At 60.1% G+C, this 12,323-nt stretch overlaps 1 protein-coding gene across 2 annotated transcripts; it reads right to left on the bottom strand.

Annotated features, from left to right (window-relative positions):
• Positions 1-1,007: 1,007 nt before the first annotated feature.
• Positions 1,008-11,116, bottom strand: MFSD12 (major facilitator superfamily domain containing 12; the record flags this gene model as incomplete). 2 transcript variants are annotated; one of them, XM_083879732.1, is made up of 10 exons in its annotated part: positions 1,008-1,505; positions 2,107-2,237; positions 2,917-3,011; positions 3,272-3,442; positions 4,175-4,267; positions 4,355-4,447; positions 4,680-4,877; positions 5,093-5,216; positions 6,052-6,262; positions 10,837-11,116. In XM_083879732.1, 10 exons carry the CDS (start codon positions 11,114-11,116, stop codon positions 1,411-1,413), a joined length of 1,491 nt encoding a protein of 496 aa, XP_083735858.1. In that variant the 3' UTR covers positions 1,008-1,410. The 2 variants fall into 2 exon arrangements, with proteins under 2 accessions (XP_083735858.1, XP_083735859.1); XM_083879733.1 differs by lacking the exon at positions 10,837-11,116 and having other exon boundaries at positions 4,680-4,811; positions 6,052-7,888.
• Positions 11,117-12,323: the final 1,207 nt, after the last annotated feature.

Here is a 12,323-nt window from a genome sequence, read left to right as displayed (position 1 = left end):
ACAAAAGGGAATGGCTTCCCACTGCCAGAGGGCAAGGTTAGATGGGATATTGGGATGGAATTCCTCCCTCTGAGGGTGGGGAGGCCCTGGCACAGGGTGCCCAGAGCAGCTGGGGCTGCCCCTGGATCCCTGGCAGTGTCCCAGGCCAGGCTGGACAGGGCTTGGAGGAGCCTGGGATAGTGGAAGGTGAACCTGACCGTGATGCATTTTGAGGTTCCTCCCAAGCCAAACCATTCCATGGGTTATGCACACACTCCCCAGCACCTGCCCACATGCACCTTGTGTGCACACAGCACATCCCTGCATGCACGTGTGGGCACACACAGGTACAACATGGACACATATATGTTAACACACATATGGACACACACAGAGCACACAAACATCACACACACACAAGGTCTCACATACGCATCAGATGTGTACATACACAGAGACAGAGACATAAACACACATCCCACACATGTACAGAGCACACACATGTACACACACAGATGGGACATGGACACACACATGCACAGGGTCACATAGGGTTCCACACAGGGTGTCACACACACACACGGTCATACACACACATTGTCTCACACACACAGGGTCACACACACAGGGTGTCTCTCACACACACAATCTCTCAACCGCAAACTCTGAGCCCCACCCCCCCGTGCGCAAGGACCACTCCCATTGGCTGTTGTGCCTCGTGGGGCGGGGCACCGCGCACGGACCAATCATTTGCCTCCAGCGCTGTTCCGCGGTCCCGTTTCGTGTGCGGGCGCCGCCATGGTTGTTGAGGGCGGCTGTCCTTGCGCCCCCCCACCCCCCCCGCCCCTCAGGACGCCCCTCTCCGAGAGGCCGGGCAGGAGCAGCGCTGGGCACCTCCCGAACCCTCGTGCGCGCCCCAAACCTGCTCCAGCCTCAGCTGTGGCTCCCGCACCCCAGAGCGAAGCCCACCCCCATCCCAGGGCCATCAGCGCTGCGGTTGTTTTTTTCCTCTCCTTTTTCTCCTCCTTTTTAAAGTGCCGTTTGTATGTATTGACCTTACAAAAGCAGGTTAAAACCTCGGGCCGGACGCCCTCTTCTTCTGGGGCTGCCCCGGCCTGGCCTAGGTCCTTCTAGTGTTCATTGCGCAGGTGAGAGGTGACAGGTGACCCTGCACCCGTCACACCACACCATGGACAGCCTTCATCGGCCCGGTGGGGCCTGGGACACAAGAGTTCAGGACGGGGACATGAGTCCAAGGTGGAAAATATGAGTTCTGTGCAAGGAGACAGGGTGGGGGTCACCCCCTTCCCCAGAGCCCAGTGGCCCCCAGTGCAGGAGTCCCTCCAGATTCAGTGTGGCACCGTGGTGGCCAAGGATGCGGTGGCTTAGGACACAGCCCTGAGGACACAGTGGCCAAGGACGCAACCCCTCTCAGTTGACAGTGCTGGTCTGGCTATCTCCTTCAGCGCTCCCAGTGCCACTTTCAGGGGTGGTAGCATTGCTCAGCCCCTGCAGGACGACAGCACCTGGAAGAAGAGGAGGAAGGGACAGATCAGGAGAGATGGCAGCATGGGGTGACCCACACGTGCTGGCCTGGTCCTCCTGGACTTTTCTGCTAGCACCAGGAGCCTGACCCAGCAGGGCCCCAAGCAGCACGAGGAGTCTGTCCTGTTCCCCTACCCCACAGCAAGGCACTGGCACCCAGACAGGCAGAACAGGTACTGAGCAGGGGTATTGGCTTCCCAGCCTGGCAAAGGTCACCCCACTGTCCCCCAATGCTTGCTGCCAGCACATGGACATCCCTGACATCCCTTGGAGCCCCAGGGCCAGTGTGGCCATGACCAGGCCAGGGGTGTGTTGCCCCTCAGAAGGGCACAGCAAGTGGACAAAACCCCTCTCTGGGGACAGCAGTGGAAGTGGGACAATGGCCCTGCCCCCTGTTCTACCATGAGGGTTCCCCTGCAAGCGAGACCACAGCCAGCCCAGTGACAACAGGGCTCCCACTGCTGCCCCACTGGGGCCATCTGCAAAGACAGTGTGGCTTTAGCTGAGGCTGGCAGTGACCATGGGGCTCCCAGTGCCCCCAGCCCCACACTGGGCTGCCCCCAAGCCCTCAGTCCCACTCACGGTAGCGGATCCGGATGGGCCACACCATGATGCAGCAGAGGGTGGTGACAGCAGCAATGGCAATGCCACCAGTGACCAGCACCATCACCCAGCGGTAGAAGTCAACACAGGCAGGGCAGCACAATTCAGTCCTGTGAGGACAGGCAGGGATGTGCCTGGAGGCTGGGACTGGAGTCCCAGGCTACAGGCAGTGGTCCCATGTCCTCACATCAGAGTCAGGACTGGTTCCCACTGGGATGCGAGGGAAAGGCCCAGGACAAGGATATCCCCAGGGAATGGCTTGGGCTGCCCTCATCCAAGGCCAGGAGAGAAGTTGAAGAAGAGTTTAAAACAAATCAGAGCCAGACAAGAGAAGGCTCCAGGGAGACCTTACAGCCCCTTCCAGTGCCTATAAAGGCTCTAGAAGAGTTGGAGAGGGACTTTGGACAAGGGCCTGGAGGGACAGGACAAGAGGGAATGGCTTTCAACTACCAGAGGGCAAGGTTAGATGGGATATTAAGAAGGAGTTCCTCCCTGTGAGGCTGGGGAGGCCCTGGCACAGGTTGCCCAGAGCAGCTATGGCTGCCCCTGGATCCCTGGAAGTATTCCAGTCCAGGCTGGATAGGGCTTAGAGCAACCTGGTGTAGTGGAAGGCATCCCTGCCTATGGCAGGGGGTAGAAGGAGATGAGCTTTAAGGTCCCTTCCAACCTAAACCATTTTGTGATTCTATAAATCCAAGCTGTTTCCCTCCCATGCCTCTTGCTCCAACCCTGGAACATTTCCTCATGGCCCCCAAGTGATAGGGGTCCCAGCTCTGTAGAGACGCTTACGGGCAGGGATGTAGGTTCTGGATCACCATCACAGCCAGCCCATTGGCCATCTTGTCTGTGAAGCTCATGGCACCATAGACAAACGCGCTGCTGTGCTGCGGGAGGAGAGGGAACCACGCTGCTGTGCCATGCTGCGCCACCAAGCCCGTGTGCCCTCTCATGGGCAGAGCCCTCACTGCAACAGAGCAGCAGAGCACGGGACACAGCACTCACACGGCACAGCACACAGGGGCTGCCCAGCAGAGCCCCCTCTCAGCGTCTCCATCCCCTAACCCTAACCAGTGCCAACCCCAGACTGTGGGTTCTGTGCCCACTGTGACTCCCCACTCCATCCCACCAGGAACAGCGGCCATACCGTGTTGGTGCCAATGAGATCTGCAGTCATAGACAGGGAGGTGACCAGGATGGTGGCTGAGCCAGCCCCGAGCAGCACTGCCAGCCCGTAGATCTCATCTCCTATTGGCCTGGCCACGGCTACCCAGGAGGCGAAGGCCAAGACCACCAGGATGCCCATAAAGTAAGTCAGCTGTGATGGGGATGGGCAGAGGGAGAAGGGCGAGTTCAGACATCAGCTGACACTTGGTGAGGGAGGAGCAAGCAGGGAGGGCACAGGGCCACCACTGCCCAGGACCCATGAGGAACAGCCCTAGCTCTGTCCCAGCTGTATAAATAAGGAGACCCCAAAAGCAGGTCCTTGCTATGCTCCGGGCTGTTCTGCAACCCAAGGAGCCCCAGTCAGAGTTGTGGGAACGTGTCTTGTGAGGGCAGGGGACATTCCACTGGCACCCAACAGCATGGAGGGGACACACTCTGGGGGCAGGTCTCTCCTGCTGGCATTGCAGACCGTGTTCCCACTCAGGCCAGTATAGCCAGACACCTCTGCCCTTGATGGGCACCACAGGTCCCTGCAGCCCAGTCAGGCCTGCATGGGACACGGTAACTCTGGGCCAGCATTGCCTTCCTCAGAGATGTATAAGACACTGCCCCAATCCTTGCCCACCATCCCCAGACCCAGTAGGACCCAGATCTCTATCCCTGACCACCACCTCCAGTCCCAGCAGGACTCACACCACCACCCCATACCCACCACTCCCAGTCCCAGCGGGACCCATGCTGCAGTGGTGGTTGCTGGCAGAGGGTCCATGAGGAGTCCCAGCTCTCCAGCTCAGGTGTGCCAGGATCTTTGCTCACAGCCAAGATTTGGCCCCTGGGCCTCTCCTGGGGTCAAACTCCAACCTCTCCAGCACCCTGGACTCACATTCCGACCAATCCATTTGTTCACAGGCTTCATGAGGAATGAGGAGAGGAACCCACTGACGTACATCACTAGAGGAATGGTGGCAATGTACTTCTGTGAGGGACAAGGACAGCGAGGAGATGAGCCCCAGGCCACATCAGGACACCTTCCTACACATTCCTGGACCTGCCCTGCGCCCACCTTGGAGAGCAGCAGTGAATTGGTCAAGTACATGGCGATGTAGGTCTGGGACAGGTTGACAATGAGGCGTGTGGCCATGTAGAGCACCGCGACCTGAGAGGGGACAGGGCCAGGGCATCACTGCTCAGCCTGAGGGAAGGACATTCCCCGTCCAGCTGTCATGGTACAGGTGCCCAGCAGGAAGGGGATGGCCCCTCCGAGGTGGTGGATGGATGCCCAGAACACCCCCTCCTTGCACCCCACACCTGGGCAAGTCCTGTGGCTGCAGGACACCGAGGGTGCCCAGGGCAGCAGCCCAGGCCAGGGGAGTCCTGCCCAGCCGTACCTGGTAGAAGGAGGGCTCCAGCAGCCAGTCCTTCCAGAGCAGCAGCGGGCGCGGGGGGCCTGGGGACTCCTTGTGCAGTAGTGGGGTGCTCTCCTCTGGCTCGGGCAGCACCCCTGGTGGGTACGGCTTCTCCTTGGTGCCCAGGTGGAAGATGAGGGAGAACACGGCCCCCAACCCCACCACGATGAGGGCCAAGTTCTGGTGAGGCAGTGGGGGTGAGCACAGCAGTGGAGTCAGCCCACCATCAGCCCCCTAGCAGTCTGAAGGGTAAGGAGGGGTGCCCAAACCCCAAGCTCAGTGTGGCTCTTGCCCAGTTGGTGAGGTTTTAGTGCACTGCCCCCTGACTCCCTCCAGTACCTCCCCAGCTGAGCCATGAGAAGAGGGAACCCCAGGGGCTGTGCCTTGCCACTCACCCGAAACACAGGGATGTCCTGTGGGCCCAGGTGCTCCATGTGGTTGGGCTGGTCCGTCTGGAAGTTCAGCAGGAGCCAGGTCAGGCCATACACAATGATGTTGGCCATGACAGTGAAGGCATACCTGAGCGGAAGGAAACCTTGGGGCAATGCAGAAGGACAAGCACAGGGACAGCACAGCAGGACACCTCTGCCCATGGCTGCCCTCCAAGCAAGGTGTGCTACAACCTCTGCACCCCAGTGTCATGGCTGAGGTGACACCTCTTAGGGCACAAGGCACCTGGCCAACCATCAGCCTTACTGCTGCAACTCCCAGTGTGCCCAGTCCAAGCCTCAGGGCATGACTGGGAGGAAACCAAGATCCCTACAGGTCAGTCTGTTCCCCCTCCTGGCACAGCTCACCTCTGCTTCAAGGATGCCATGAGCTGCCTGCCCTGATACCCCCAAAGTGGGACCACTTGGACACACGGTTACCCCACATCCTCCCTGCTCACCCTGCTCCACAGGATAAACATCCCACATCCTGATCCTGACAGAGATGAGCCAAGTGCACTGCCCACCTCACCCTGGAGACATCTCACCTCCAGAACAGTCCCCAGAGCCATGTCCAGCTCTCCTTCAGGGCATCTGGGAGGGACAGTCCCTCCCCTAAATGCCACCGTCCATTCCCAAAGGAGAAGTGTCCCAAGCTCAAGGAAGTGTCCCACAGGCTGTGTCACTGACATCCCTGGCATCAAGACATTCCCTCCTGGCAGCAAAGGCTTTCAGCTACCAATGCAGGACCAGTGTCCTTTGGTACATTCCACAGGACACCCACATGGCCCAGCCTTTGTCCTGCCATGCAGAGGTCTCTGGTGTGCCACAGCACCCAGGGACCTCCTGTCACACAGTGATGGGACCCAGCATGGGCAGGGCAGCTCCCCCAGATCCAGGGGACCCCCAGGTGTGCCTGTGCTCACCTGAATGCTGTGAGCTCCACCTTCCCATGGTCACTGCTCACCAGCTCAGGAATGAGGGCCAGGTGGGACACCTGTGTGGCCGCCCAGCCAAACTGGAAGATGATGATGAAGGGGAGGTAGTAGATGAAGGCTGCCCACTGTGGAGTGCTCTCCCTGCAGGCCAGGCAGGGGCTGAAGACAAAGGGAAAGGACACAAGGACACAGGTGGTGCCTGGGGAGAGAGTGGAGCAGTGAGAGGCTGCACACCTGGCTGGGACTGCAATATGACATGGACAGCCTGCTCCAGGACACGTTCTACCCCAGAGCTGGGGAGGGAGGTAGGCCCCTTCCCCAGCCAGATCAGACATATGGAGCTCCAGACACCCCCTCAGCTCGTCCTGCACAGGGAATGTCCTTCCCTCTGGCACCCAGCACAGACAGACACTCCCCAGTCTAGGTCCTCCCCCAGTGCAGCGCTGGTGCTGCTCTGTCCCCTCAAGACATCATGACAGACCCTCAGGATCACACCCACAGACACCAAGAGGTTCTCATTGTCCCCAGGTGCAGATAACCCCTCCCTGCTCTCTGCCCGTGGTGATATGGCACCCCTAGGCTGGGAGGTCTCTGGCTGTCCCATGAGCACTGGCACTCCGTCTGTTTCCACATCCCCTCTCCTGTGGGGCTGGCAGAGAGAGCTGTGCTTCCACCACGCTCACAGACATCACCTGCAGCATGACAGGGTGACACAGAGCCATGGGGGGCTCCGGGAAGGCCCCGCTGAGTCAGGGACATCAGAGCCAGACTCCTTCTTCTGCTGTGATGGGACAGCACAGGGACGCAGCATGGGGACGCTGCGTGTAGGGACCCTGCATGGGGCAGACAGGCCAGCCTGGCTTCTCTCTCCCCTTTCCCAAAGTTACAGAGTCTATCTGCCAAGAGGCTCCACAGACCCCCAGCCCCTGACACAAAGCCTGGTGCCCTGTCCCACATGTTCCCCTGTACTGTCCTACATGTCCCCAGCTTCACTGCGTGCTGATGAACAGCTGCTGCTACAGCTGAGGGGAACGTGCTTCGTGCTTTGCCAGGTCCCCAGGATACCCACTCCACTTTGCAAGAACCTCTCTTCCTCATAAGTGACTCCTCTTCCTCCCACCCATGAAGGGAAATTCCTCCTCCTCCTTGCTCCCACAAAGCACAACCATGCAGGCCAGGGTAAAGCCAAGGGCAAAGCCAAGAGCAGCAGTGACAATCCCAGCCCAGCCCCATCCATCCCACCAAGGAGTGCTGGGTCCCCAAAACTGGCTCACAGTCGGCTTTGGTGCTCCAGGAGCTCTGAAGGACAGGGGACTCAGGCACACGTGGTACCTGTGCCCCAGACAAACTACAGGCATGGGAAGGTCCATGAAGGCTCAAACCAGCCCAGATCCTCTCTATTCCCTTGGTTTTAACTGGGCCCAGATGAGGGGTGAGGGTCCCTGGGTCCCACAGGGTCAGGCTCTGCAACCCTCTGAGGGCTGTGAGGGCTCCCAGGGGAGCGCTGGGGCAGGAGCTGTGGGACCCAGCCGCTGCAGCCTCCAGGGCTGCCCCTGTGCCCACCCATGAGCCATTGCCACCAGCACAACCACAGGAGTATCACCTCCTCCTCGTAGCCCCCTGGGACAAGCAGTGTCCACCACCAGAGTCACCCCACTGTCCACCCCGTGGAGCTGTGCCCATCTGGCACAGGGCTGCACCCCAATACCCATGTACCCCAAGTGCCCAAGAGTGGCTGCACTGAGTCAGAGGGGTCCTGGAGACCTCCTGTTCTCCCAAGCAGGGCCATAGGAGCCCCTCCAAGACAATTCTGCCCACCTCTGCTGCACCCTTGGGCAAGCAAAGGCTCAGGTTCTTATCTCTGGCCCCACAGGGGCAGGATCATGAGAATTACAGGCTGCTGCAGAGGCGCCTGGGGGAGGGATTTTGGGACAGCACTGCCAGACAGGCTGAGACAGGCATCAAAGCGACGCTTACCCTTCCTCCCCCCTGTATCAGGAAGCTGGACCCCATAAAAGAGCTGGCGAGCAGGCAGGGACACCCGGGACCGCCTGTGGGAACACCAGGGACCGCGGCCGCGGTGGGAAGATGCCACTGATAGCAACTCGTGGTGTCTCCCCCACCCCGAGGCTGCGGTTTCATAACGTTTCCTCTGATCTGAGCACGGGTTTGCCACCGGACGAGACACCCTGCTCCCACACAACACCCCTTGCTGCAGCCTGATCAAGGGAGCCGAGTAGCCCCAGCACAGCCGACTCTGGTGGGTTTGCCACCACCACTGGTCACTCTGTAGTCAGCCAAGGTGGGTGCTGGGGAAGCTTTGGGAATAACCCATGCTCCAGCCTGGAAAACAGCCTGCATCCCTGCTCCAGCCTGCCCTGGGCTGTGCTCTGCTCCCTGCAGCCCCCATCCAAGGCCTGAGTTAGGACTTCCCCTCTGTGCTTGCAGGGCAGCACCCGGCTGGAGCAGAGAGAGAAAAGAGCTCTGGCCACTTCCCTAAATCTAGGGCACCGATGCAGCTGACAGTGGGGCAGGGGTGAAGCTGCCCCTTCAGCACTCTCCCTGACTCACCAAGCCAAGCTCTGGCGAGGTCAGACGCTTTATCAGGCTGCTGTTGGGTTGCATGAAGCAGTTGGTTGAGATAAATTTGGGATCAAGATAAGAGGACCCACACTGTAACCGTCCTCCCTCCACGCAGGTCTGCTCTGGGTGAGGCAGTGCCCGGTCGTTACTGAGGGTTGTTATCAATGGCCATTTCTTCCAACAACTGCCCCGTGCCCTGCTTAGTGCCAGCTAAGGATGTGCAGGTTCCTCCACCCGTCACAGCACCAAGGACCCCTCTCTACACCATGCTGTCCCATCAGAGAGGAACCTCAATAGATGGGTCCCCACCATCCCCTGCACTCCATTCCATTTTTTGACCCAGGGCACAATGCAAGACAAACCTGTCAATAATTCCTGTGAGCCAGAGCATCCTGTGCATCCCATGGCTGTACCCCACCGCTGGCCCCCAGACTACACATCCCCAGTATAGCCAAGAGCCCCATGCTATAGGGTCCCCCCCCTGAGGACACTGAGACCTGCTCAAGAAGCAGCTGAGCTATTGGGAAAGTCCAGATTTTACTGCTGGTCTTGGTTTTGCTGCAGGTCCAAGGTCTGAGCATGTGGCTCTTACCCCAGCTCACTGCCACCCACACACACAAAGCCCGAGGGACAGCAGGGAGTTCCCCAGGGTGGGATGGTGCCCAGGCAGGACAAGGATACTCTGGTGCCCCTTCTCCATCCAGGCTCAGCATCCCACTGTCCCCAACACATGGACCAACTCTGTCCCCAGCTCGCTGCTGCAGGAGATTCCAGAAAGGCATCTCTCAGGCTATCCTCCCCTCACAAGGCACCCCAGACCCATCTCCTGTCACCCCAGGACACTGCCTACACACCAGAGCCCCTTCACCCTCTACAGGGCACCCCAAAAGCCCCCAGGGCAGCCTCCCCTTCTATGGAGGAGCTGGTCCCTTCCACCCCAGAGCACCCCTGGGGCTGCCTCTCTCCAGCTGGGGAGACCCTGTCCCCACCTCACTGCCACATGATGGTCCCCATCCTCAGAAAGGCTCCCACACCTTCAGGGAGACCTCCATGCCAGAAGGCACCGTGGTTCCTCCCTGCTCCAGGGAACCCCCAAGGCTGATCCTCCAACCCAGACAGGTACCCTTGGTTTTGTTACCCCTCTTCCAGGGCACCTTAGAAAGGTACCCTGGGGGTGATCCTGTACCCCAGAGAGACTCCTACACGAGCTTCACCCATGTCCCCCAGCAGAGTGTCCCTCACCCATGCTCCCCCAGCAGAGCTGCTTGGGGCCAACTCCCTCCACCCAGCATCCCCCCACTGTCCCCTACCCTGAGTATCCTGGAAAGGTTCACACAGAGTCATCCCTTTCTTCTTATGGCATCCCAGAAAGGCTCCCCTGGGTAGCCCCCACTCAGGGCACCTCAGAAAGGCTCCTTGGGGCCATCCATCTCCCTTCTGGGCACCCCAGCAGGTGTCTCCCACCCCTGGCATCCCAGAAAACCTCTCCCAGGGTCACCCATTTTTACACATCACATTGGATAGCCACCCTCAGACAGGGTGGCTAAATCCCCAGAAAAGTGCCCCTAGAGCCATCCTCTCCACTTAGAGCACCCCAGAAAGGCTCTCCCAGGTGACCTCCCAACTCAGAGCACCCCAGCAAGTCTCCCTCACAGCCATACTCCTCTCCTCCCCACCCCTAAACAAAACCTTAGGATTATCCATTTGTTATCTCTGGCATCCAGCAGTGTATCTCACCCATAGCACCCCAGAAAGGCTCCCCATGGCCATTCAACTCCATCCGGGCCACGGCAGAAAGGCTATCCTGGGGCCGCCCATTTTCACCCCAGACACCTTGGATAGGTACCCTTGGGCTACCCCCTTCCGGGCACCCCAGAAAGGTTCCCCCACGTGTCCTTCAACACAGAACAACACATTAGGGTCCCCTGGGGCCATCCCTTTCCACTCAGAGCATTCCAGAAGAGCTCTGGATGTCGCCCAACACAGACACACAGAAAAGTGCCCCCGGGGTCATCCCTCTTCACTTGGCGCATCTCAGAAAGCCTCCCCCGGGTGTCCTCCACCCAAAGCACCCCAGCAAGGCCTCTCAGGGTCACCGCCCTCCACCCCGGGCACCCCAGAAAGGCTCTCCCGGTGTCAGCCCTCTCCACCCAGCTCCCCCCATCAGAGCTCCCGGTCCCCCGCACCCACCGGCCAGGTGCCAGCCCTTCCTGCGGCCGCAGCGGCCGCAGCCGTGGGCCCGGTCGGCCTCGAAGCCGAGCAGGGGCGTGCAGAGCCCATCGGCCACCTGCCCGGCGAGGAGCAGCCCGCCGGCTGCGCCGTGCCCGTAGCCCAGCACGGCGTGCAGGAAGGGCAGCAGGTAGGTGAACCACAGCGCCGAACACGCGTCGTTCAGGAAGTGCCCGCACGCGAAGCTGAGCCGCGCCCGCAGCGGCAGCGCCGGGCCCGGGGACTGCGACGGCTCTGCCATGGCCGGGCCAGAGCCCGCGGGGACAGCGGCGGCACAGGCCCGGCGGGAGCGACCAGCAGGGAATAGGAGGGAGGGAATGGGAGGGGACAGGGAGGGAGGAGGGAGGAGATGGCAGGGACAGGGAGGGACCTGCCGGGAGCGGTGATCTCCCGCGTTCCCCGGGGGCCGCCGCGTCCTGGGCGGGGAGAGCGGGGAGTGATCCGGGCAGGGGGGAGGCGGGAGCGGGTGAGCGCCCCGTTACACCAGGGCTGTCCCCACACCTGTCCCAGGGACTCCTCTGTTGTCCCCGCTCTGCTCCCAGACACATCACAGCTGCCCCCACACCGTTCCCAGTCACACCAGCTGTGGCCCTGTACTGCTCCCAGTTACACCAGTACCACGACACTGCTCCCAGTCACACCAGCTGTGGCCCTGTACTGCTCCCAGTTACACCAGTACCACGACACTGCTCCCAGTCACACCAGTGCTCCCAGTGATCCCAGTATTACTCCCACACTTCCAGTCTCTCCTGCCCTGCCCATAACAGTTCCACAGACCCCAGTACCCTCACACTGCTCCCAGTCACACCAGTGCTGCCTGTAACAGTCCCATTACCCCCACAAGGGAAAGTCTCAGTCACTCCAGTACCCCCACACTGCTCTCAGTGACCTCAGTAGGCATCCTAGCAAGGGAATTGTCCCCATACTACCAGTAGGCACCTCAGAATTGCAGTGACACCAGTACACCCTTACTGCTCCCAGCAACCCCGGTATTCAAGTGAGGGGTCCCCAGAATGCCCACAAGTGCCCGAGTTCAAAAGATCTCAGTACACCATCACACTGCTCCCACTCACCCCAATATTCCAGTATGCCCCAAGTGGGAGTGTCAGACTACAGGAGTGAGGGTACAGGTATTGTGGGCACTGGAGCCAGTCAGATGGGAGTCACTGGGACGCTGAGATGACTACAGATGTCAGGGGGACATCCCCTGCTTGGATGGGCACTGGGGATAGTAGGAATTGTGTGAGGGGTGTGCTGGGTTCCTTGGGACTCTGAGGTGGCTACTGGAGTCTTGGGGCACCTCCTCTTGGGTGAATACAGGTGTCACTGGGAGAAGTGTGGGCTTACTTGGGCAACTGGGACCTCCTCTTGGGTAGGTACTGGTGTGACTGGGACCAGTATGAACAGTATTGGGGCCACTGAGACCCTCTAGAGAGGAGTATTTAGGG

This window comes from Zosterops lateralis, assembly GCF_965231275.1.
Source record: "Zosterops lateralis genome assembly, chromosome: 29".
NCBI lineage: Eukaryota > Metazoa > Chordata > Aves > Passeriformes > Zosteropidae > Zosterops > Zosterops lateralis.
This window is presented reverse-complemented; position numbering and strand designations above follow the sequence as displayed.